The 27,323-nt window shown below is 36.7% G+C and overlaps 1 protein-coding gene across 6 annotated transcripts; it reads left to right on the top strand.

Annotated features, from left to right (window-relative positions):
- Positions 1–193: 193 nt before the first annotated feature.
- alg6.L (ALG6, alpha-1,3-glucosyltransferase L homeolog) lies at positions 194–25,718 on the top strand. 6 transcript variants are annotated; one of them, XM_018256328.2, is made up of 15 exons: positions 216–389; positions 1,442–1,532; positions 4,898–4,982; positions 8,444–8,533; positions 10,393–10,481; positions 12,502–12,584; positions 13,019–13,083; positions 16,740–16,925; positions 18,228–18,363; positions 22,373–22,458; positions 23,349–23,433; positions 23,722–23,792; positions 24,053–24,121; positions 24,212–24,410; positions 25,385–25,718. In XM_018256328.2, the coding sequence occupies exons 1-15, from the start codon at positions 354–356 to the stop codon at positions 25,577–25,579; spliced, it is 1,566 nt and encodes a 521-aa protein (XP_018111817.1). In that variant the 5' UTR covers positions 216–353; the 3' UTR covers positions 25,580–25,718.
- Positions 25,719–27,323: the final 1,605 nt, after the last annotated feature.

The following is a 27,323-nucleotide window of genomic DNA, read 5'->3' as shown; positions in this document are numbered from 1 at the left end:
GGTGAAATGGACGAAACACCCAAACAAGGTTTTTGATGGCCCACCATGCAACCTTCCAGCTTCTGTTATACTACATTTTCCAGTATCTGTTGCACAAAACATATTTTTTCTACAGTTATGTCTTTTGCGCTGCACGTTTAATAAAGCTTTCTTCACGCCCATTGTTTGGTTACCGTGGTAACTCGTGCAAGCGGCTAACGCATCACCAAACTAGACTGTCGCGTATTTGATTACGTCACTGTTGTGCCGGCGAGATGAGGTGGACGAGTTAAGAGGAAGTAAAGTAGTGAGAGAGCGTCTTAGAGCCATGGAGACATGCTCGCTAGCAGCTTTAGCTGTGCTCGTGGCGCTTTATGTGCGCTGGGCAGTGTCACTCGGTCCTTACTCAGGTAAAATTGTATTGGTTGTTTCCTTTGATTTGCACGTGCCATCAGAGGTACATGGGCCTACAGGACTTATATAGCACCTATGTGTAAAGTAGGGTTGCCACTTTTGCTGATGGCTAAACCTGAATATGGGGGGGCGGGGCTGATAACATTGGGGGTGGGGAAGTGATGTAGGAGCAGCCATGATGACATCAGAGGTGTGCGCAATGATGTTGGTGGAGTTATGACACCAGGACAAGTTTATTGCATCACTTAAATTAGATACAACCGGCTGGATTTCTATCCAGTGTTTTAAAGTGTCAATGCCCAGTTCAAACCCACACAGGTGGCAACCCTATCTCTAGCTATATTCTCCTTTAATTACAGGTATGAGATCTATTATACAGAAATCAGTTATCCACAAAGCTCTGAAATACAGCAATGCTAATTTAGAAAAAAATATTCTCATTTTTGATTGATTTTCTTTTTTTTGTATTTGTAATAATAAGAAATGAACTGTACTTGATAGTAACTAAGCCATGTTGAGGTGAGTATCTTAGTATTTAAATGCATTTAATGTTTTGGCCAGATTATTATTCGGGTTTCATAAAGCTGAAAACTGAACAGAAAGTTCAGACCTGAACAGGCCTTACAAAAACCGAACTGTTCGATCAAAGCCTTAGTCAACACTAGTGTGAAGACCTGTCACTTTAGCCTGGTCCTCTCCAAATGTCACGACATTGCTTATCATGCGAAAAAGTCCTTTTTTACTTCTAATTTAAATCTGTCCTGTTTTCTCAAAGTTTTGCAGCCTTGTTATGATTAGTTGCAGTGTAAATAAGAGGGGCAAAATTAGTAACAAGTGATCAGTTGTGAAAGCTATTATTGTGCATGGTCAAATATAAAAAGAAAGTCACAAAATGCTTCTGAAAAATAATGGGAGGAGGGGTCACATTTAAAAAAAAAAAAAAAAACCTAAAGAATTTTCATGCAGTGTGTGCATATTTGATTTTCATCATTTTTCCAATATTTATGTTTTAAAGGACACCTATCACATCAAACTGTTTCCTCCACAGGAGGTGCAGGCTAACAGAGCCCACACTTCAGTTGGGGAAAACAGTATTTCTTCAAGAAAACTCCCCTTCAAGAGCACTATATGGAAGGGAGGTAGGTCCCTGTGGCCATGTCGGGGAAGCCACATAATGTTGGTTGCGTGCGACTCAGCTGGCCGGTTGCCTGGGGCGTTCAGCTGGCCTGGCCCGGCCTGGCTTTGGCTAGTATAATAACAGGCATTAGTTATTTATATTTTAATCCCATGCGTTCTGTTTTTCTGTTACAAAGGCTTTTTTTCACTTAAATTGTTCTTCGTGTCAAACATAGCTTTAAACATACTTCTAAGATTAAAATGAGTGTATAAAGTCACATTCTGGAAATAAGGGATATTGCACTTATTTTGTAGTACAGGTATGGGGTCCTTTATCTGTAAACCCATTATCCAAAAAGATTAGAATTACAGGAAGGCCATCTCACGTAGACTCCATTTTATTCAATAACTATTATTTTTTTTTAATGTATTTCCTTTTTCTATGTAATAATAAAACAGTAACTTGTACTTGATCAAAACAAAGATATAAATGTTGCTTATTGGAGGCAAGACAATCCTACTCCATTTATTTAATGTTTAAATTAATTTTTAGTAGACCTGCGCTAGCAAGATAAAAATTATGAAAAGATCCATTATCTGTAAAACCCCAGGTCTTGAGCATTCTGGAAAACAGGTCCCATACGTGCAATAGCATTTTATCTGTAATATTCATTTGCTTTTAAGGTTTATGGGTCTGTACCTTGATAAGTAAAAGTTACAGATATGGGATCCGTTATCCAGAAAACAATTATCCAGAAAGCTCCAAATTACGCAAAGGCAGTTTCCCATAGACTCCATTATATCCAAATAATTCACGTTTTTAGAAATGATTTCCTTTTTCCCTGTAAAAATAAAACAGTTTGTACTTGATCCCAACTAATATATAATGAATCCTTAATGGAAGTGAAACCAGCCTGTTGGGTTTATTTAATGTTTACATGATTTTCTAGTAGACTTGATGTATGAAGATCCAAACTACAGAAAGATCCGTTATCCAGAAAACCCCCAGGTCCCAAGCATTCTGGATAATGGGTCTCATACCTGTATAAAGTTTGAAACTTTGCTTCTGTATGCCAGTAGTTCCCAAACAGTGAGGCTGGACCAAAACTAGTGAATTGGGGATGCCCAAATATACTCTGATTGAGATTTGATGGCGAAAGCTTATTTACTATCATGGATATTGCTGGAACTATGAGAGAACAACTGTAACAATCATGGTACATATATGTTGGCAACTGTGTAATGTTCCTGTTATTTTTTAATACTCCATTCTAAGTTAGGAATATACTGCAGATATTTTGATTTTCTTGATCATGTATGAATAAATAATTCCCTCTTTTAAATAAGATGAAGTCAGCCATAATAGTTCTGTTGTTTTTACTCTGGAAAGCAACACTTATGTTGGAAGTGAACAGGTGCAAACCCATGCCAGCCATAGTACTGTCTCTCCACTGAAAGACATGCTTGGCTTCATAAAAGGCATTCTATAATGTCATAGGTTCCACGAATAAATGATTTACTGCTGGTAGAACTTTCACTGACTGCAATTTCCCAAAATTTCACATTGACTCCTGGAGACAAGGAGCTCTACACTTGCTCCTAAATAAGGCGTGTTATGCAGTAGATTTTCCATCAGGCAGAAAGTTATAAATTTTAATCAAGAGGTGGAGAAACTTTTATATCTTCTTGCCAACACCTCCCCCCCCCCATAAAAAAGTGCTGAGACTTCTCTACCATGTACCTTCTGTTGCCAAGACTGGGTATGTTGAGATGTCTCAGATATTTCTGTGAATTTTTACAGCTGATGCCTTACATGGTTCTCTGGTAATGGTAGCCATACTATTTCAGAATGTAGCACATTCAGTATAGTGTAGCACATACCTAAAGGGAGACATAGATCTTCAGAAAAACTTGTATATTTAGATTCAGGCTGCTCCATTTAAAAATGCCATTCAGTTTTCATTTTCATTCAGTAAAACATGATTATGATACAAAAGGTTAGGAATTAGACATTTGGACTTGTTTATTGTTTTAGAATTATTCTTTTCCTTTGTGCTTTACTAAGGCTGTATGAACATATTGTGTATTAGCGGATTTACTTTTATATAGAGGAAGGGGGTTTGCTACATTGCTGATCATCTTGGCTTGAGTCATTCTTTATCAATAAGGTTCTAAAACATGTCCGCCATGCACATTGCCATTTGTTCACTAAAGGGAGTGTTAAGGTTTGGGCCTATTGTGCATGGAATGATTTCAATCCAGTTTGGTTGGGCAATCAGTCTGTGTAATAGGTATGGGTAATCTTATGAAAACAAGATTTATGTTATCAGATGAAGTGAGGCCTCAGTAAGTATATGTAGCATTTTTTTTATGTTATGATAATATGTTAAAAATACATGCCATGCTTGATGCCATTATTTTACTTAGGAAATCTGTAACTTTAGTAAAATGGCACTGTTTTGGTTATGCCTTTTTGAGTTGCATCTTCAACAGCTTATGTTTAGTCTAGAGGTGATGTGCACTATCACAAAATATGATTCAGATTTGGGCATTTGTTGTTGTTTATCCATATCTGACAGGAAAACTAGACATTAAAAGAAACATTTTGTGTAAAAACTAAGAATGTACCAGTGTGTTATAGTCATTTAGATATAAAAGAATTGTGCTTAAAAAAGTAGTGTTTCATGCTGATTTATTGAAAATTTCTGCAAAAGCCCTAATAATACCTCACTTCTCTTCCACTTCCTGCTCCCTGAATTCCCAGGCTGTGCAGGGGAGCCGGCGGCACTCGGCTCACTGCAATGTAGGACATGTAGCAGCTAGCAGGACCTGATAGGGAACTGAAGCCTGTCTTTGCTTGTGTGACTGCAGGGCTGTAATTGGCTGTCCCCCTCCTACTGTGCTTCTGGCAGGGACTGTTAGGACACGCCCAGCTCTCATTAGAAACAGGGACCAGTGAACATCTATAGGGAGCTCTAATAACGGCTCTTTTTAAAGATATTAATTTTTAGCACCATGTAAAAGCAACACCATATTAGTGATGTGCGGGTCGGTTTCTCCCCGATCCTCCACCCTCGACAGCCCGACTTCCGGCTTCCCTTTATAGAGCCGCGCCGACCTGCCCGCCAATGACATCGCAAAAGGGCAGGCATGCGGCTATAAAGCATGAAGCCAGCAGTTGAAGGTGGCGGCCACGGAGAGCAGGAGGAAGAGCTCGAACCTGCAAAGGGGGGTGCAGGGTCGGCCCAAACCCGAACGACCGACCTGCAGGTCCCGCGGGTATCGGGCCGGCCCGCACATCACTACACCATATATTACTCAAAATTGCCTACAGAATTAGGGTTTTTTCATTTATTCTATATGTCTCCTTTAACATTCTGCTTTATAGGAGCCCATAAACCACCAATGTTTGGAGATTATGAAGCCCAGAGGCACTGGCAGGAAATAACTTTCAGCCTACCAGTTAAACAATGGTATGTAGTCTTTTTATGTGTACAATTCATATTCTGGCAAAGAACATTGTTGCCTTAATCACAATTGAAATACAGTTTTCTCCCCAGAAAAATAAAACTGCTGGCCCAGGTGCAGGAGTTAAAATATAAAGTGCCTCCCGCACTAAAGTAGCTGTTTTTAAAAATTCCAGTAGGACTGTGTGCTTCAACAAACACAGTGTACAGTCCTATCAGCTTCGGTATGTCAACTTTTACTATACACTCAATGTGGGGGTGTAGTGCGGACAGAAAGGAGCTGGGCAGCAAAGGAAATCAGCCAGGTGATGCACCCACCCACACCAGTCTGGGGAGAACACTGGAAATATATTAATATTTTTATTAAAGGGTAACTCTACCTGATCATAAAATACTTTACAAAAAAGGAGTCGTTTTTATGTCTACATGTATGGGATTCGTTATCTGGAAACCCTTTATCCAGAAAGCAACACATTACGGAAAGGCGATCTCCCATAGACTCATTTTAAGTAAATAAATTTTTCCCCCCTCTAATAATAAAACAGTACCTTTTTCTTGATCACAACAAAGATATAATTAATCCTTATTTAAGGCAGAACATTACAATCGGGTTTGTTTTATGTTTAAATTATATTTTAGGAGACTTAAAATATAGAAATCCAAATAAGGAAAGACCCCCTTATCATAAAAACCCTAGGTCCCGAGCTTTCTGGTTAACCGGTCCTATACCTGTATAATGAAAATGCTGCTCAACGCAGTAGGGGACTTGCATCTAAGTGTGAGTGCAGCAACGATTTTAATCCCAGTTCCTCGACTGTAATAATGATGGAGTAATGGGAAAACATGCTGCATTGTGCGAAGAAAAAATGGTGTTTGCCTTAGAAACCTCAGTCCACTGCAGTGCAGTAAGTAAATTACCCATAGTAGTTGTTTGTCCCTTGTGAGAGTGTAGCAGAAACCAGCACTCCTCCGGGCAAGACTTTAGTTTCCAAAATTCCTTGCTTGCTTCACAGGTCTGCTACATGTTTAATAAGTAAGAACCAGCAGTTTATAGAAAGGGACAAACAATACTTCTTTCAATAGCAATTAGATTTACAGATAAACTTGTGGATCACAAGTCACTGTAGGTGAAGGATACACTTATAACTTCATATGAAATTCACTTATGTACTCTGTTGTGATTCAGTCACAATCAGACAGCAAATGCATGCTGCAGTTCATTTAGGTATTAATTTATGAAATATCTAACTAAGGAATCATGAAGCCTTCCCAGCAGTCTCATGTGTTCCTGACTGTCAGGAATTTTTTTTAATGGATTAATACATTTGTCATAGCTGATATCCTGCGTCAATTTGGCAGACTGTATTCAAATACTTTGAGCTGCAGCGCTAAGCAATGTCAACTGTCTGAACCTTTGCACCACAATGCATATCACGTTTCGTGGAAAATAATTCAAACCATTATTATCCATGTTGGAACGATTCATTTCTGCACCAAAACAAATGTAGACCAATTAAAAGGTGGCTATAAAGAGTGTGTTCTACTAAAGTGAATTTAAATTTATACTTAAAACACTTTTAAGGGTTTCACTTAAGGTTTTTTTCTTTGAGACCACCCCTGAGTTACCATAGTTAGGCCAGTGCTCTAGTTTTACTGCAGGCAGGTGAACACATCAGGGTGCATACATTCTTTAGTCTTCCCAAGCTGCTTCTATCAGACACAATTTCAGTTCCTTAAATTTACTGCTAAACTGCATCCATTGGTTTTCCGAATATGTTGTTCTAGTTTAAGAATAACCCAGTGTGTCACTGGTCTAAACCTTACTATTTTCTCTTCTAATAACCCTCTGAGCTGTAAGTTTACCTGTAAGTGACCCTCATTTTAAATGACTAGATTGTGACTTGGGCTCATAATGTCCTCTATGAATCCGGATCCATTATCCGGAAACGCGTTATCCAGAAAGCACCGAATTATGGAATGGCCGTCTCCCATAGACTCCATTCTATCCAAATAATCCACATTTTTAAAAATGAATTACATTTTCCCTGTAATAATAAAACAGTAACCTGTACTTGATCCAAACTAAGATATAATTAATCCTTATTGGAGGCAAAACCAGCCTATTGAGTTTGTTTGATGTCTACATGATTTTTTAGTAGACTTAATGTATGAAGATTACAGAAAATGACAAATTACAGAAAGATTTGTTATCCGAAAAACCCCAGATCCTGAGCATTCTGGATAACAGGTCCCATACCTGTACTAGAAATAATGCTTTGAAGACCATTGCAGTGGTATACACTCATATATTTTTCACTTGCCCCTTTTAAAGAAAGCAAGACAAGGAAGCTTATAAAGTCCCTTCTGATTATCTGACTTTGAAGAAATACTTAAAGAAAAGGCTAAATGGCAGCTAGAATCAATATTGGGGTACAATGTTGTAGCTATGGCCAGTTGCTCAAAGCAATAAAACTCCAGCCCACAGTCTAACTAAAATGTTAAACGTTGACCAGTTGCTGAAAAGAATAGATATTAATTATTTGTGCATAGAATGGAGAAGGAAAGAAACCTGCCCTTTTATGACTGAACATGTTCTTTTTATAAATGTATAAATGTTCTTTTCAAAAAAAAAATGTACAAAAAATAAATTTCTATTGAATGGACAGTTTTTGCTTTTTTGCTAAGGTTGGTATCCCCTTTGCCAAGTTTTTCCATAGATGTATCACTACACAGTTTAGTGCCCCAACTCTGTAAAAAAAAAAAAAAAAAAAAAAAAGGAAAAATAGGAAAAGGAAACCTGCCATCATAACCCATTTGAAGAACGTCAAATAGCTGCCCCTTACTATGACGGTACAAGGATCTATTACATAAAATGCTTGGAACCTGGGGTTTTCTGGAAAATGGAGTCTTCTGTAATTTGGATCACCATACCTTAAGTCTGCTCAGTTAAACATTAAATAAACCCAGTAGAATTGTTTTGTCACCAATATGGATTCACGCAGCATAGTTAGGATCAAGATGTATTATTACAGAGAATTTTTTAATTATTTTCATTAAATTAAATCTATCTTCCTGGAAATCAGAGCTCTCTGGTGGGATCTATTAGCCAGAATGATGGGACCTGTGATTGTTTATATTAGAGGTATGTACCATGACATAAGTTTACTAAAATCCAAATATTTAAAGACCCGGTATGACTGTTTTGCCATTAGCATGAATTTAAACGCGTTAAGTTCATATCAAGTATTGCATTATTAGTGCAGCCAAAAAGCACATCAGTTAAACGTTACTTACATAGGGCTCGACAGGATCACATACCAACAGCTGTAGGTTTCTGCATTAAATCACAAGCCATTATTATATTTTTATATATTTTTAAGAAATATTTCTATTGTTTCCTTTTATTGCATTCATTGAATGCAACACTTCGTTTCATATTTATAACAGTATGTATTTTTGCATCATAGGTATTTTAATTCTACAGACAACAATCTGCAGTACTGGGGTCTTGATTATCCACCTTTGACTGCATACCACAGCTTTCTTTGTGGGCACATGTAAGTTAACAACTATCTGAAAGAAAATCATATATATGTGTGTGTGTACACATGGGTTGAAGGGAATTCCTAAGTCCAAGAACATTTTTCAGAGGACATGTATAATAGTAAAAGTAAGGATCTTTTTTTTATAATAAAAAATCATTAAATGTTTTTTTGTAGAACAGCATGAAGAACCTGCTCTTCTCTTCTTGAAAAACATGCCCCAAGTTTAAAACAGTGCAAATGAGTAAATACATGCTAAAGCTGGCCATAGACGCAAAGATCCGATCGTACGAATCGTGGATTCGTACGATTTTCGGACCAGGTGTGGAGAGTCCCGACATTTTTCGTCCGTCGGAGATCGGTCGTTTGGTCGATCGGACAGGTTAGAAAATTTCTGTCGCCTGCCGATAATATCTCTGCGTGTATTGCCGATCGTACGATTTTCAGAGGGAGACTGTCACTAGTGTTGTGAGACATAAGTATCGTACGATTGCTGTCAGGGGCAGAACATTGGCTGATCTGTTCTTATTTGATCGGAATGGTAAAGACTTTGATCTGAATGGTTAGTGGAGGGTCGGGAGATGGGAAAGTCCGATCGTACGTTGATTCGTAAGATCGGATCTTTGCGTCTATGGCCAGCTTAAGGGGCAGATTTATTCACAATCCAGTTCAATGAAATTTTTTTTGCTGTATAGCTTTGTAATGGCAGATTATATTAATGCCTTTAAGAGTGATTTGAATGATATTTTGAGAATAATATCAAATGCTATTGTGATTAGTACAAACCTTGGAGAGAGTGTGTATTGTTTGGAGAGGTTGAACTTCATGAACTTTGGTCTTTTTTCAACCATACTTAACTTACATGTTATTGTAAATGTTAGTCATAGTTTTAGGTGAACAGTTCACATGGCGGTTTTGAGGCACTGTTGGACTGCTGCAGCCCTGCCACCAATCATATATTTTATCTGGCATAGTACTGTGATTAGCCTTGCATTACATCATTAGTCTACTGCACAGAAAGTAGGTAATAGAATCTGATTATCTTACTTCCTATGTAACACAATTAGGATTTTATATTTTACAGGCATCTAAATTAAAACAAATAACTCTTAATTATTTCCGTTGTATACACACATAGGAGCAAATTCACTAAGATGCGAAGTTGCGCACAGGGGTAGCGTAAGGTTGTGAAGTTGCGCTAGCGTTGATTCGCTATATAAAGCGAAGTTACGCTAGCGAAGGCTAATTTGCATATGGCGCGAAATTCAAATTTCAATGGAGGAACACGTATCTGCACTACAAATGCCTAGAAGCCTTCAAATCAGCAAATAAAAATTTTATTTTGCCCTACACATGTGCCCACTGTCTAGGTAAGTTGCCATGAGTCAGGAAATGTAGGGGGGAGGAAGGGGAGCCCCAAAAAATTTTTGATCTTTTTCAGCCTATCACCCATCATGTAGAAAACACGCCAGCGTTTTTTGGGACTTAGAAAAAAAATTGACTTTTTTTTAAACAATCCCTATCTACTCTATTGCGCTTCGCCAGGTCTGAGGTGGCGAAGGAAGTCTAGCGTAAAAGGTAGCGTTCAGTACACTGCGCAAGTTAGTGAATTTGCGTAGTTTCGTCGCTAGCGAAAATTCGCCTGGCGTAAGGTTGCGAAGTAACACTAGCGAAACTACGCCAGCGTTCGTTAGTGAATTTGCGCAGTAGTGAAAATGCCAAACGCTAGCGAATTAACGCTAGCGTTCGGCGCTTCGCGACTTAGTGAATTTGCCCCATAGACTCGGTTGTACCACAGTACCGAAATAAGTATGTTGGTCTCATGATTCTCTTTGGGATAATCTGAGTTTGCTGTTTTTTTTTATCCTTTAAAGTGCTCATCTACTAAATCCAGACTGGGTGGCCCTGAACACATCCCAAGGCTATGAGTCTTTCCAGCACAAGCTCTTTATGCGGACAACTGGTATGCTTTTTAAAGGGCATGTTGGCAAAATACTTGAACCAATTAATTAAAACTTTTCTTTCAACTTCTTTTACTTTGATTAAGTGATTTTAAGAACCAAATTAAAAGCCTCTGGGCCTTGATATAGACAGAACATTGTCAATGTTTTATTATTAAGCCTCAACATTTTGATCCCCCACAGGGATCTTCGTCAGGAGCAAAAACAAACAAACATTTTGCTCCTGACGAAGATCCCTGTGGGGGATCGAAACGTTGAGGCTTAATAATAAAACATTTTTTGTTTTTTCACTAAAACCCTGTGAGTGCCGCAATCCTTTTTCACCGCTTATTTCCCATGCTGGCACCCAGGTATTAATTTTGTCTACGGAGTGCACCATTCCTTTGGTTTTATATATATATATATATATATATATATATATATATATATATATATATATATATATATATATATATATATATATATATATAGCATTTGATACTACAACAATAAAATATTACGTTTTTAAAGGGAGTGCTGGTCTGCTGATAATTGATATATATAGACATATAGATATAGACATATAGATATAGACATATAGACATAGAGATATAGACATATAGATATAGATATATATATATATATATATATATATATATATATATATATATATATATATAGACATAGATAGATAGATAGATAGATAGATAGATAGATATAGAAATATATCTAGCTATAGAAAAACATGGAGGAGCACACCCTAAACATGTTTAGCATCTTGCCCGGGTGCTGGTAAATAAAGTAAAATAGTACCACACTTATCGCAATACTTGTGAAAAAATCAAGATTTATTGAAAAAATCAGACGTTTGGAACACCAAGGGGCATATTTATCAGGGGTCGAATTTCGAATTGAAAAAAACATTGAAATTAGAATTCAGAAAGACCAACCGAAAATAAGTTGAAGTTTTTTTTTTTATGTTGAATAGGTCAGTTTACGTTAGAATAGGTCCGTATTCGGGCAAATTCGTATCGTACGAATCGAAGGAATATCGCATTCGATCAAATTCGATTCAAAGTTTTCCCAAAAACCTTCAATTTTTCAAAGTCCACCAATTGACTCCAAATGTTCTAGGTTCTAGGAGGTCCCCCATAGGCTAAAACAGCAATTCGGCAGGTTTTAGATGGTGAATGGTCGAAGTCGAATTTTTAAAGAGACGGCACAATTTTTGAATTTTTTTTCAAATTCAATTCGAATTTGGACTATTTGAAAATTCACCTCGACCTCTGATTAATCTGCCCCCAACTGTGCTCTTTCTCAAGGTTTATCCTTGAGAAAGAGCACAGTTCTTGTTCCAAACGTCTGTTTTCCTACCCTCGACCAATAATCAGAATCCTTTTTTGTGATATATTCATTTAGAAGCACACTGAATCTAAGAATCAATTTCTCATTTTATGTTGGAAAGCAATATTCAAAAAAGTGCAAATAGGCATTTGGTTAAGTGTCCAGTCCCCCAATAACAGCTTAAAGGCTTTTGAGGTCAGATGTATCACCATTGCTCATTGTTTAGGTGTGATATAGGTGGCCCATTCTTACATGCAATGTTCTTGTATTTTGCATCATGCATTAATTTTTCTATTTAAAAAGAAGCCCAGTCACTGGGCACATTGGTAAGCCAGTTAGGTCCAGGCTAGATCAACTGAAATCTACCCAAGAATGAACTCCATAGTCTCCTGCACGACAAAGCTAAACACTGCTCAGAGGGGCACATTCATTTATCCTGCATTTGAAACTACATATGCTGCATCTGGAGCCAATGTTTTTGGGGTTTTTTGCTACCATCAGGAGGCAACTACAATTAGTTAAAAAGCTATTACTGGTCACATTAGACATGAAGAAAAAAAATAAAAGAAGTTTTTTGTTTCTTTGGTATCATAAACACTAATTAGACTGCAATTTGTTAACAGCCGTCAGCAATGCATTGTAATCTGTTATTGCTGTGTTAACACTAAATTAATGCTGAATTACATCTTTGTCTTGTAGTTTTAGTAGCCGATTTGATCATTTACATCCCTGCCGTTATTGTCTACTGTTTTTGTACGAGAGAAGTATCTTCAAAAAAAAGAGTAAGTGTTTCACTTGACCAACTTATCCTTATTTGGTATCCTGGTCACATTTTAGAAGGGGGTTGTAATAAAAATTCTAATTAATAATAAATTTTAATGAGCCAGCAAAGTTTTATGGCTCACACACATTAGAGACTGCAGAAGAGTATATATCTGGGTATGCTACCATAGCACTGAATGATAAACCGTTATAGTAAGGTATCTTATATTTGTTGAACTAGATCTTTATTGAGTTTTATAATACAAAGAAATCGGGATGTTGCATAGTGTGGGGAAGCTATCATAGCAATAAATTATATAACAGTACTCCTTCAGGCATAATAGTGTCAATCACTGATACTTTAGAAATCTGTATTGTACTAAAATTTTTGGACGGCAAACAAAATCATAAACCATAGCACACAATGTGTGATGTGATCACATTTCCTTTTCAGATTTCCTCCTTATGCTGTATTTTGCTTTACCCAGGATTGATCCTTATAGACTATGGACATTTTCAGTATCCTTTCTAAATATTTACCTATATTATCTCTTATTACTGCAATGTTTTTTTGCCTTGGAATTACTTGTGTATAATTGCTTCTGTAGGCTAACCTGGTAATCAACTTCCTCTACCTTAGAATACATGTTTTCATTATGGGGGTTAAAAAAAAAACTCGAATTGGTGAATTCATGTTGAACAACCTTTAAAACTCAAATTGACCGGGGGAAAAAACTTGATTCGCTCAATTTGATCGAGTTTCTAGCGAAACCCACCAAAAAAAACCTCAAACCTCATGAAGGCTCTTAACATTTTCAAATGGTTCAAGGGACCCCTGTCATTGACATCTACGTGACCTTGACAGGTTTTAGATGGTGTATATTCATTTTTTTTTTTTAACCAGCAGATTCGAGTTTTGACTGAAAAAATACCTCAAACTAAATTTGTTTGTGGAATAAACAACGCAACCTTTAAAGGACAAGGAAAGTTAAACTTAAAAAGTTGGCTAGAAATATTGTACATTATGTCTTGGGCTTCGGTACCAGCCCCAGACAACCAAAGCTCTTTAGCAGGGAAGATCTGTGCCTCCAAATATGCCCCAGTAACTCCCCAGCTTCTTTTCTGCTGATTCACTGCACATGCTCCATGCTGCTGTCACTTACTGAGCTTAGGGACCAACTCACAATATACAGTGCACATAGAATATAAACGTCACAATATAAGGTTGATTAGTAATTAATATGGATTTAATTTAAATCAGCCCTGTAGTATCCGCTTATATGACAATCCAAAATAATTTTCTACTTGATAATTTGCAACAAACCCTAAGCTTAGCTTCTCAAAAGCTGCTCAGAGCCCACTGAGCATGTGAGTGTCACAGACACTTTCCAAGATGGTGACCCTGACAAGTTTGAAGTCCTGGATCATTGCTGCTATTGAGAAGCTGAAACGTTAGGCTGGTACAATAAGTTCATTATATAGAACATTGCATTTTTAGGGTTAGTTCTTCTTTAATAAATGTGCCCCTAACTGTCCTGTTACGTTTTTTCATCTTAATTTTTTTAAACTATAGTATACATTTAATTGCCAAACTTTATTCTGACAGTTTATTTTTTTACAGTTATTGCAAAACAGAGTTTAAGAAGCATAAATACCGGTAGCTATAGTCTATATTCACAATCCGTGCCCTGCAATACCTTTGTCCTTAGAAATGCTGAGCAATAATGGGGGTTATAGATTAAAGTTCGAGTTGTGTTTACCTGAAAAATTAGAGCTTTCAAGGGTAGTTTTCATTAAAAACTCAAATTTTGGGGGTTTAGAAAAAAAACTCAAGTTTTTTGAGTTTTATTATACCCCAAAGCTGGAAATAGCTCAGATCTGAAAATACTTCAGCTAAAACCAGTCAACATGTCTACCATGTAGAAGTCAATGGCAGAGGTCCCTTAAACCATTTGAAGATGTAGCTTTCATGTTCAGGTTTTTTTCGGTGGCTTTCACTCGAAAACATGATTATAAAATATAAATTTGAGTGAAAACGTGATTGAGTATTCAGGTTTTTCACTCCGATTACACAGATACAAGTTGTTTACATTCGAGTTTTTTCATAAAGAAGTTTGTGAGTTTATTCACGGTATAAAAAAACCTCACAAACTCAACTTTTGTTGAATAACCCCCTTAATTCTAGTTTTTTTCTCATCTAATTAATAATTACTGCATTATTTCAGGGCTACTAATTCTAAGTATTATATTTTATTTTAAGAGTAAAATGTTTACAAGAACTGTTATGTCGCCTGCGCTGAGAAACACAAGGCCAATGACTGCAGTTGCAGTTTTCTCTCAGCTTTTAGGCTTTTATACAGTTCAAGAAATGTTGTTCTGAATAGTCCATCGATGTGGACCCAGACTGTGAGGCTACCCCCCCCCCCCTTGGGATGCTAAGGCCAGTGGTGGTGGTGGGGGGGTTTAGCCATAAGGCCATTTAGAGATAAATAATACTATCTATTAGCTGTCTCATTACCTCGTAAAGGAGAACTAAACCCTAAAAATGAATATGGCTACAACTGCCATATTTTATATATTGGCCTTATTGCACCAGCTTAATGTTTCAGCTTCTCAACAGCAGCAATGATCCAGAACTTCAAACTTGTCACAGGGGGTCACCATCTTGAAAAAGTGGCTGCAACACTCATGCTCAGTGGGTTCTGAGTAGCTGTTGAGAAGCTAAGCTTAGGGGTTGTTGCTAATTTTCAAGGAAAATATGAGCTTGGCCTGTAATCTAAGCTGATGCTACAGGGCTGATTACTAAATTCTGATACTAGTTGCACTGGTTTCTGTGCTGTCATGTAGTAATTATCTGTATGAGTTACTAAGCCTTATATTGTGACATTTATATTCTGTGTGTACTGTACATTATGAGTTGGTCCCTAAGCTCAGTAAGTGACAGCAGCACAGAGCATGTGCAGTGAATCAGTAGAAAAGAAGATGGGGAGCTATTGGGGTATATTTGGAGACACATCTTTACTGCTAAAGGTTTGTGGTTGCCTTGGACTGGTACAGAAGCCCAAAACATCATGTACAACATTTCTAGCTACTTCTTTAGTAAAGCTTTACTTCTCCTTTAAATACCAGATAAAAGGTCTTGGGGTTCTGACTAAATGGCTGATACATCAATTTGGCTTTAACCGAAGAAGTTATGCAACCACAGGCCTACAAATTACAGGTTCTGTCAAAAAGTGTGGAGCTGCTCCCATTTTTAGACCTATTAATCTGAAAATGTTGTCACAATATATTAAAACCAGTGTACAATAATTACTTTTAAATGATAAGTTTACGTTTATGTTTGCCAGCATCTAGACAGGAGAATACTATGTGGCTAATTTATTGATTTAGGTATGTTTCCAAATGGATTCTCAGATATTTGAACTTTTAGGCATTAATCCAATCCAATTGATTGGCCGATCAAATCAAATGGATAGACCAGTTCGATCTCTTGGATAATTATAAATATTTAATATTTTCCTAGAAAAATGATTGTTTTGGGATAGCAAGTATCATAGAAGGCCATAGATATTGATTTAACAAGTGACAATGTGGTGCTTGTTTACATACTCAAGCTCCACTGACAGCAGAGAAGGCAGGGCAAGTACCGGTATATAAATCTGGTCTGGTGTGGGTCAAATATATTTCGACCTGCATATCACTAATCTCTACACTGTTACGGACTATTATTCAAAATATTAATATACATCAAAAGTTACCTATAGCTCATGTTGATGGTTTTTCACTGATAGGTATACTTTTGTAAGTAATTGTTACTTGAGGTTCCTAAATCTGACTGTTTTGCCAACCTGACTGTCCCTTCTCAACATGTCAGAGTTTCTAATGCTAACAGTCTGTTGAAGCTCAAATATGGCAGCCCCCTCAGAGAGGAACATGGGGGGTCAGATGGGTAATGTAAAATAGTTTTACTTGCAAGTAATCATGTTTTTGATTACCTTTTAACTATGTAAAAAAAAAAAGACAATTCTTAAGGGCTCTAACTTCATCTTAGAAGTTCCATTTCGATACTCATGCTTATGTACTTTGTATCGCCTTACCTCAAATATTGCAATGATGACGATAATAGAGAATGCCTACTTGTGGCACAATCTGTACTGTCCTTAACACAGACACACATACAACTCTGTAAGCCTTGGCTTTGCACTATGGGGAGTCATTGCACTTTCATTTGAATGGGACCTGCTGGGATCATTAGCATTTAGCTTTGCGCTAAACTACAAACAAATGGAACTTTACCACTCTCTGCCATTCTTCTGCTATCTGTTTGGAAAATGCTTAAAAAGGGGCATTACAGGCAGGGGGTAAGTACACCTTTCACTCAGGGGGTTATTTATTAAAGTCCAAATGCCAAAAACTCGAAAAATGTGTTTTGTTTTTTTTAGCTATAAAATTTGAATTGTTAGTGGGGGGAAAAAAATTAAGATTTATTAAACAAAGGGGATGGAAAAAGTGCTGAAAATCCGGGATCTCAGACCTACCGAGGTTGTATATAAGTCAGTGGGAGAGGTCCCTATCCTATTTGGAAGTTTCTGTGATCTGCACTGGAAATAGCCCAAAAACTATTTAAATTTTCACTCGATTTTTTTTGTGTTTGTCTCTGATATGATAAAATTGTGATTTTTTTTAAATAATAAATAAGGTCCAATCATGGATTCTAGTTTGGTCTGACTTTTTTCATTAAAAAAGTTTGGACTTTGATAAATAAGGCCATTAATGTACCATTTTCATGGAGGACTTCAAACTTGCCATTGGATTCCAATATCTTGTGGAGGCATGCCTGTAAATCTGAGTATATTGTTTTAGGTGATTAATCTATGGCCTTATTAGAAGTGAAATAGGTAGGAAAGAAAATAGGCAGGAAATAGTTTTTAGCGAAACCCAGCAAAAAAACTTGAACATCATGGAGGCTATTAACATCTTCAATTGGTTCAAGGGATCTCTGCCATTAACTTCTACATGACCTCGACAGGTTTTAGATGGTTTATTTTTGGATTTGAGCTATTTCTAGGGTCGGAGCATAAAAAATCTCGAAACATTTAGATTTTTTTTTTTAAACCCGAAAAATTTATTTTTGACCATGGAAAACACAAAGGAAAACCTTAATAATTCTGCCCCTCAATGTGCCATTTTCATGAAAGACTTCAAACTTGCCATATATCATTGAATTCCATTAATATCTTGTGGAAGCATGCCAGTAAAACGGAATATATTGTTATAGATGATTAATCTATGGCCTTGTTAGAAGTACAGGAAATAGGTTGTTTTTTTCCACATATGTTTTTGACAGACACATGTTATTTGACAAACACCTTTAATGTCTGTCAGCTGACCAGCCCTGTTAATGAAATTGTACAAAAACTTTAAGTCCATTTGTAATTCTAGTCCTTTGTTATCTTAGAAAACATTGTGTGGTGGAGGCTGTTAAAGAGACACTTAAGTTGACACAGAGAAAGTAAACCTCATTCTTTAATCATTTTAAGTTGTCACAGTACCATAGGTTGTCAGCTTTGTCTTTATCTTTAGTCAAGTCTCAAGATAATTAGTGTCAGAAAAATCCATCTTGTTTGATGTTCTGAGTTTTCTACTTTGCTTCTTTTTTGCAGCTTATTCTTGTTATTTAAGATTGGCGTTACCGTAATTGCTTCCTTTGCTCTTTGCTGGATTCCTTTCTTGACAGAAACTGGACAAATGCTTCAAGTCCTTAGAAGACTTTTCCCTGTTGGCCGTGGACTCTTTGAGGTACTGAAATGGTCTCTGCTATTTTTCAGATGTATTGGAATCCATTGCCAGTGACCTTTAGGGATTTCTTATGCAGTTTCAACACATGCAAACACAGGGCTTGTAACTGGAGCTGGTCTGTTCAACAGTTTCTCCTTGCCAGTGTTCTATTCTGTATTTAACCCCTAGCTCCGAGGCATTTGCCAAGATATTATACTTATTGCATCATTAAAACCATGCTTCAGTCATACATTTTTCCACTCTAACAGATTCCATAGTAAGCTGCCATGCCAGAATGGGATCATAAAAGTATCAGCGATAATATGTCCTCTTTTCTTAGCACTGTAATGTACTATGCTAATTGTTTGCCTTTTTAAAGTCATGATTATTTTTATAGAAATCATTTTGCTGCTTTAGTGTTGCAATTAATTTTGAGAAATTGATTTGTAATTTCGCTCATCTCCAAAAACTGGCTGAGATGCAGCCTTCTCTTTTTAGAACTGCAAAGGGAATGCTAATGAATAAGCAAGGCATACTGTACTCAGCTGTTGTGAAGCCCAAGATGCCATACTTCCCTACAAAACGTAATCGTATAATTATTAGATAATAGGTAATTAAATCTCTAGGAGCCATTAAATGGAAATATTCGTATTAAATGCTATTTTTAAGCTGTATATGTGTTCTTATTATTATGTTGTACAAGATTCATTCAGCCCTACTGTATTTTTCCTCAGATAAACTCAAGGGGAGCATTATGCTCATTGTCATGACTTTTAGTGTACAGATTCTTCTGCATTTTATAGCTGCAACAGAACTCAATACAGATATTTCATCTCATTGTCTGAGTTATAATGGAGCACAAGTAAATATGTCCGCAAAGCACTCTCCTCTAGATGGGGTGCTCAGTAATGGTGGCCGCTGCCTGAAGAGCTGAATTAACACTAGTTAGTATCGCCATTAGTAGCAATGTGATGTTGCTTAGCTTGCTGAAATCTCTGCAAATCTTTTGGGGTGACCTTAAGGGCACTACAGGAAGTGGGGGGTCACCCCTGAAATATTTGCTGAGTTTTCAATAAACGTATCAGCACACTACATAGTCTGTTAAATGCTGTTTTGTTTTTTTTTTTAAATAACAATATAAAGATTGAACATTTCTGCTTTGGATAAAAAGTAGCATTATTCAAAGTCCAAGATTACTTTATAGCAGTGGATTCTTACCCTGGTTATGAAGGGGTAGTAACAGACCTAGTTTAAAATATTATTTAAGATATTATTCAGGTATAAGGGCATGATATGTTATCCTTGCATTTAATTAGGAGTTGTATAACATGAAGTTAACCTTAAAATATTATTTTGTCTCAATACATTTACAGTTTTCAGTTCATTTAGAAGTAAACAAATGACAATTTTAGGGGCAGATTTATCAAAATGTGAGATTAGAGCGAACCACAAAAAACCTCAACCACTTTCTATTCATTCCTATGGGAATTTTGGAAGCGTATTTATCAAATGGCGAACTGTAACTTTTCCCCGTTAATAAATATGCTTTCCAAAGTTCTATAGGAATGAATAGGAAGTAGGTGTGGGTTTTTGTGGTTAGCTCTAATCTCACATTTTGATATATTTGTCCCTTAATGTGTACATGAAAGCAGGGTGGAACGGCAATATGTTTTATTCTTTCACCTGGAAAAGTTCAAACAAAATGCACTAGATGCTAATGTAATTTTAGTTATAGTTTTCAAGTGTGCTTTATTTACAGAGCTCCTTTATACAAGTAACACTTTCACTTGTTTAGATGTCTTTATCCAGAGTTGTTCTGTAAATTTAGTAACACATATAAATCCAGACTCATACAGTAGTTTACAGCAGCCAATTAGAAAGCAGCTTTTGTTGGTCAGGCTTGGGCGAATTTGATCCGTGTTACCAGAAATTCGTCGCTGGCAAAATGTCGCTGACACCCATTAAGGTTTATGGGCGTCAAAAAAATTTTGACACGCAGCAAAAAATTTTTTGACGCACAACGCCATACAAGTCTGTGTATCATTTCCGCTGTGAAACAAGGCAAAAAAACCCATCCCTATAATGGTCACATATCTGGATGCTTATAGACACACTGCGCTGCAACATTGCTCTCTATTGAGTTCTCTTTGAATTATTGCTTATGGTATATGCATTTGTGTATACAGGTACAAGTATGGGATCCATTATCCGAAAACCTGTTATCCAGAAAGCTCTCAATTACCGAAAGGTTGTCTCCCATAGACTCCATTTTATCCAAATAATCAAATTTTTTTTTTTTAATGATTTCCTTTTTCTCAATAATAATACAACAGCACATGGTACTTCATCCCAACGAAGATATAATAAATCTTATTGGAACTAAACCAGCCTATTGGGTTTATTTAATGTTCATGTTTAATGGTTTTATAGTTAAGGTATGACAATCCAAATTACAGAAAGATCCATTATCTGGAAAGCCCCAGGTCCCAAGCATTCTGGATAACAGGTCCCAAGCATTCTGGATAACAGGTCCCATACCTGTATACAAAAAAAAAAGTGGGTAGGCAATCCTCCATTTTTAAACAATGTAAGCATGTATTGTCAATGAATTGAATGTCTAGACTCAGTCCTTTACTTTACCATTATGCCATGCTGGCTGTTTACTGGTAAGATGCAGTGTGGCAAAATCAAGGAAACCAGTGCTTATCTCTTAAACTATCTTTCTCATTTGTTTATCAGAGATGTTTTGTGAATTCTGTTCTTGACTGCTGAAGTATTTTATATCTGATGGAAAGAGTGAAATAGGGGTCTACATAGTTAAATGTTGAGTTTAAAAGCCCGTATAACCCAAGATGTAGGTGCCTTGTTTGTTGGTGCTGCCAAACCTTCTGTTCATGTTGTAATCCTCAGCAAATTTAAAGAGCATAATCTGTATTGCTGCTCGGCCTCTAGGATGGTGGCTCATCTGCTGGTGCGAGAAATGGTCTTGATGTTTGTGTGTCTACACAGCTGTGAATCCAGCAGCTGTGCGACGGATGAGTTTCATGAGCATGATAGCCGTGGTTACAGATTTTTATTTTGAAAGTGATCCTAGCACAACTGTTAGTGTCTTTGCAGTTCTTGATTTGTTACATTTTTAACCCTGCCACTACCATACCAGAATAGGTACCACTCACGGCTTTTATGGTATCACTGCCTGTTCTGCATGGGGAAGTGCTTTATTTGGTCTTTTTCATACGAAAGTAGCATTTTGGCTCTGGTCTTTCTGCAGCTCTCACAATGCCAGGGCCTTCCTTTGAGATTAAGCGGAAAGCAACCCCATTTAAGCAGGGTCGCCAAGTTGTGGCTCTTCGGAAGTTATTGAATGGCCATTTAAAGCATTAGTTGCTGCTGTAAGTTGGAGCTGAGCAACAGGTGGAGACCACAGGATGGCCAGCTTTGATTTAAGCTGCTTTATTGACATTTTGCTTCACTATGTTTTCTTCCCACTGCTAGAAGAGCAGCTGTACTGCATGCATAGTCTGAAGGGTGATTTATGAGCCCTAACTAAGCTTTTGCACACTTCTGCTGCCGTTATATTTCTGCATAGTTGCTGCTGTTTGTTCTAACCCCCAAAGACAGCTTTAAGCGCCATGTAATAGTTGTGTTCTTAACTGGAGGAGGTTTAAAAAAAAGGATCATCCTTGAAAAAAGTTCCAATGGGGACCGAAACGTCGGGCATTGATACTATGCAACAATAAATAATTGAACTTTTATAACAGAGAGTGCTGGTCTGAAAATAATTGGTGTATACAAAATTACCGTGCACCCCTCCCTTTGCTGAAACTATTAGCCTTGGAGTACGGACACTCATTTGTAAATATATATATATATATATATATATATATATATATATATATATATATATATATATATATATTTCAGTCACATGCTCTCCAACAGATGTTTATAAACAGCAGGAAGCAATTTATTTATTTACTTTATTGAGCCACTAAATTCAAATTGACCTTCTTTTTTCTTTTTCCCCCAGGACAAGGTAGCCAATGTTTGGTGCAGTTTAAGTACACTATTCAAAGTAAAGAAAGTGTTATCTTCTGAATCCCAGTTACAGCTCAGGTAAAAATTCCTTGCACAGTGATGGTTTTAGCATTATTTGTTTAAAAACGGCTTTCATAGTTTGCTGCAGTGGTGCCAGAAAGATCATCATGAGGCACCATTTGTAGTGGTGCGTGGGTCAGTCAAAAAATATGGGCTGACAAACCAATACGTTCACAGGCAGGTTGTGGGCTTAATATTTTTCCACAGCCTTCATATCTAGTGATGTCAGTGCTTTTATGCAAAGCCATCTATTGCTTTTATCCCTCTCCTGGGGGTAGGTTGGTCTTAGTTTTAAAATACACTGGTTTAAGTCAAGCCAAGTTGGGAAGGGACAGATTAGGTTGAGGCACAGGTCATCACCTTTCATGTTGCGCAAAGATTTTTTAGTAGCAGCTTTTATTACATTGCCTTTTTAGTGTTCTCATTAAAATGACGGTATTCCTAAGATCTGAATGTTTAGTTGCATGATCACTACTTGCACACTAGCAAAGATATAACTATTTGGGTATTTGATAGTCTGAATCCTATTTCTCTGCTTCTTTGCATCAATTTGAATCCAGGACTCTGTTCCTGTATAGTTTCTGAATTCGTACATGCACTGCATGTTTACATAGTTTTTGAACTCGTATATGTACTGCATATTTTCATATAACAAGCTGTTTCTTTGCTACTATCTTGAAAACATAAAATGAAATTCACCTTTAAATATCTCTAAACTTCTAAAAGACTTTACTTTATTCTTGTTCTTATTTTTTGTGCGTATAGTTGTATTCAGGGGCTCTACTATTCATCTTCCATTCTCACTGCCAATTTCAAAACTGTAAAGTGAAACGATTATCAAAGAACGTCCATGTATTAGCTCTTTATATTGTAAAATAAAAATATTTGTATCATTTTCTTTTCTTTAGTTTTCTTTGTACACTGTTAAGCGTATTGCCATCATGCATTAAATTAACAATGCATCCTTCCGTTCGGGGATTTAAATTTGCTCTGGTAAGTGCTCACCTAGTTTACATTTTTTAATGATTTATTTTATAAATGTCTTGTGGTTAAAGAATATAACCTTACTCTCAGGTGTGTCTGCAGTTGTCTTAGTGCAAATGCAATCTTCAGTACACTGCATGTTGGTATCACCCAGCTTTGGTGCCCATTATGCATGTGCCAGGCAGCCTGGTAAGGGACTGGTCATGGTGAGCTATGCCCCTAATTAATGCTGTCATCACGTGACCTTACACGTTTTCTACATATTTATGTACTAACTACCGTATTTTCTTTCTCAAGGTTAACTGTGCCCTGTCATTCTTCTTATATTCCTTTCAAGTTCACGAAAAATCAATACTTTTAGTTGCATTGTAAGTATCCTGTAAGTTTTTTCTTGAAAAAACAGCACTTTTTCATACAAGTAGAGTTATGAATAGACTATAGGGTTATGAACGACATTTGGAGGTATAGGTATAAAAAATCTAATTTTCAGGATTTTTTGTAAAATAAAAAATCACTTGAATCTCAAATGTGGGACTGTTTATTAAAAGAAAAATTGAATCTCAAAAACTCATTGAATTGCTCATATTTAGAAACGATGCTTTAGCATGCTTTGCTTCTTGCATTTTAGGCCAGTCAGCTTAATAATAAATGATGCTCCGTGGATCTCTACATGGTTTTTATTGGTATCAACATTTAGGTAAGATGTTATTTGAATTATATTAACCTTTTACTCAAGATGTTTTAGCTGATGGATACAGGTTAACTGTAATTCTGCATTACATAACAGCATGCTTCCCCTGTTGCTGAAGGATGGATTGTTGCTGGCTTATATCATCACTTCGTTAGTGTTCCTTCTAGTAAGCAAGTCTTTGCTGCCAGCACCTGCAAATATGTCAGAAGATTCTCTCAATCTGAAACCATTCTGCATTTCTGTAAGGAGATATCTGCCTTGGTTTAGGCTTCCAGGATATCTGATCAAACTATCAGTAAGTATTAATTGGTCACGTATCATCTTATAGCAGCACTGATATTGATAGTGATTTACAAAGCATCATCATTTACTACATTATTATTATTTACTATAAAGCTTGCAGAGACAACACTCTGTAGGCCAGTTTCTTTATTAATTAATTGGAGAATGTTTTAAAGACTGTTGAATTTTCCTAAACCTACTAATGATCTAGCTTAAACAGAGCACTATTTTTACCTTGTTGACGGTAATAGTTGAATTAATACATAGGTAAATCGATACATTACACATGGACACTGCAGTGTAATTTGCTTTGACTCTGCATTTTAGTCATGTTCAAACATCACAGCAAACGTTGCGATTAAGTGCTCTTAGTAATAGTACATACCTTACTAAATCATCTTGGCCCTCACATGCTTCTTGGATGATATGTGAAATGACCATCAATCATTGGACACACACAGATGTGTGTGTGTGTATGTAGATATAGATATAGATAGATAGATAGATAGATAGATATTTATACACCAAAGAATATATCATACTCATTCGAGAACTGGTGCAAATAGGTGATTTATTGATCCAGCTTTTTAAGCACTGCTGTGCTTTTCTTCAGGGTCCTACACAGAGCTTCAACTTATACACACTTTTAAATCCCCCCTCCCCAGTTAATTGCCCCCGAAAACTGCCAGTGTAACCATGGCAACCAATTTAAACACATACCAGTGCTTTGCAAGATCAGTGAAAGGTATACAGATTGTGTTAAAGTGAAATAAGGTATCGAATCCATTTCAAAAGTAACTAGCAAACACAAGTTACTCAAGTAACAAAAGTATCTGACGAATAAATGCTACTCTATGACAAAGTATACACATCCAATGTTTGTTTTTGCGGGTGGTTGTGTTGAAGACCCAGAACAATTGAGATGAAAATTCTTTATTCAGATCATAATGGAATCCACCTTTAAAATGTGTTCATTTATTCCTGCAGTTCTACACGTCACTGATGGGAATGGCTTCTCTGACCCTTGCAAGTGACATCCTGGTTCCACCACTAAGGTTTCCTGACCTTTTTCCCGTACTTGTCTCCAGCTTCTCCTGTGTTCATTTTTTAGTGTTTTTATTTTACTTTAACATTATTTATTTTTGGCATAGTTCAAATGAAAGCAGTAAGAAAAGACTGTAAGTTCAAAATGCTTTTTATATACCTTTTTTTATTTTCATGTCAAGCATTTGGATACAGATTATTTTCCTTTTTTAATTACTGTAATATGCTTCTACAGATCTGACCTTTTGGTTTACATCAATAAAATATTTTTACTCAACTGTTTTTCCCTGTCACTTTTGGAAATGCCTTGGTGTAAATAGGTAGGTAGCTGCCCACTCACTGGGTTAGTGATGCTTGGGTTGGTCTATCATTTAACATATAGGGGGTTATTTACTAAAACTTGAATTTTTTCTGCTTGGGCTTTTTGGGCAAAAACTTGAGTTTTTTTTGGAAAAAAAGAAACTCAAATTATTCAAGATTTATTATACCCCGATGCAGCAAAGAGCCTGAATCTGAAAATCTGCCATCTCCAAACCTGTAAAGGTCATGTATAAGTCAATGGGAGATGTCCCTACCCCAATTTAAAGATACTGTGGTTTTTGCTGGGTTTAGCCCGATAATCTAAAAAAATTTCCGAGATAACCCAGAAAAATTGAGCAATTCGGGAGAAAAGTATGAAAAAATTGTACGATTCGGGTTTTAACCCTCAATTTTAAAACTCAATTTTATCGCGTTTTCCCCCACCCTGATTTGATAAATAAGGCAGAATCGTGGATGAGAGTTTTGTTGAGCTTTGTTTAATAAAGAAATGAGATTATTCAGATTTTAGTAAATAACCCCCATATAGTGTGTTGGGACCTTAAGTGCAATCTATCTGTTGTACTGGAAGCTAATTATATTGTCCATCACGGGGTGGGGGTGGAGGGAACACCCCAATTGTTTCCCTACCGCATGTTTTGGTGGAATGTAGGGTTTACGTGTTTATGTCATGTCACACTTTTGGTTTCCTTGTCAAAGGTTCCTTTGTGGAACTAAAAGGTTATGTAAATAAACCACTTTTCTTTTTATTCGGAGATGTTGAAGTTTGGAAGACATTTGTTTTGACAACCCTCTAGGGTGGGCAAAACCAATGGATGAAAGGTACCAGCAAAATATGCTGAGGTACTGGGATGAATGCATATTTCCAGTCATGAATGCGCCTGGAATGATAGTAGGATAACTTTTCTGACAATGTTTCCACATGTCCTGCCGTATTAGAGGGTATATTGGGCTCTACTTTAAAGCAAACAACTGATTGGTTATTATGTGCAACTAGACGCACAAATATTACCTTTAATTAAATGTCACTGTTAGTTTTTTAGTATCTATGGCTGATGCAAGGTGTGCTGTGTATAGAAGTGTGTCTCCCAGTGGTGCCTATTCCAGTGACCTGATCATAATTCATGGACACAAAAAGGAACGAGGGTAACCAAGTATCATCAGAACTGTTCATGGCTAAATCCATAATATTGCAAGCTACTGTATACAGAAGTTTATGGCTCATCAAGACTCCACTTATAGGGTCTTCTTGCAGAGTTTGTTTTATCTGCATTACTCTGGCCAAATATGGATTTAAAACATGTTTTGGGGGTAACATGATCATTTAGCTGCTGAATTGCATTTATGCAGTTAAAAAGTACAATTAAAGAAAATAATAGCAAAGATGCGATTGGTTGCTATTGGTAACTGCACTGGTTTTAATTTCTTTTAATTCTGTTTAATATCGGCTTTACCAAATTAGTCCAGAAAGATGTTGATGAATTTTCCCAAGTCTGAATTTTCCCAAGATGCTAAAGTGCTTAAGCCATTTCAAAATTCTGTTTTCATCCGATCACTGGAGAGC

This window comes from Xenopus laevis, chromosome 4L, assembly GCF_017654675.1.
Source record: "Xenopus laevis strain J_2021 chromosome 4L, Xenopus_laevis_v10.1, whole genome shotgun sequence".
Taxonomy (NCBI): domain Eukaryota; kingdom Metazoa; phylum Chordata; class Amphibia; order Anura; family Pipidae; genus Xenopus; species Xenopus laevis.
This window is presented reverse-complemented; position numbering and strand designations above follow the sequence as displayed.

Bases quoted from the DNA above. Each gene is read 5' to 3' on its own strand.
- alg6.L (XM_018256327.2), top strand. From the start codon at position 354: ATGTGCGCTGGGCAGTGTCACTCGGTCCTTACTCAG. The intron at 4,983-8,443 runs GTATGTAGTCTT...TTTGCATCATAG, and splicing joins AGCCTACCAGTTAAACAATG to GTATTTTAATTCTACAGACA. The intron at 22,459-23,348 runs GTAAAAATTCCT...TCTTTTCTTTAG, and splicing joins GAATCCCAGTTACAGCTCAG to TTTTCTTTGTACACTGTTAA.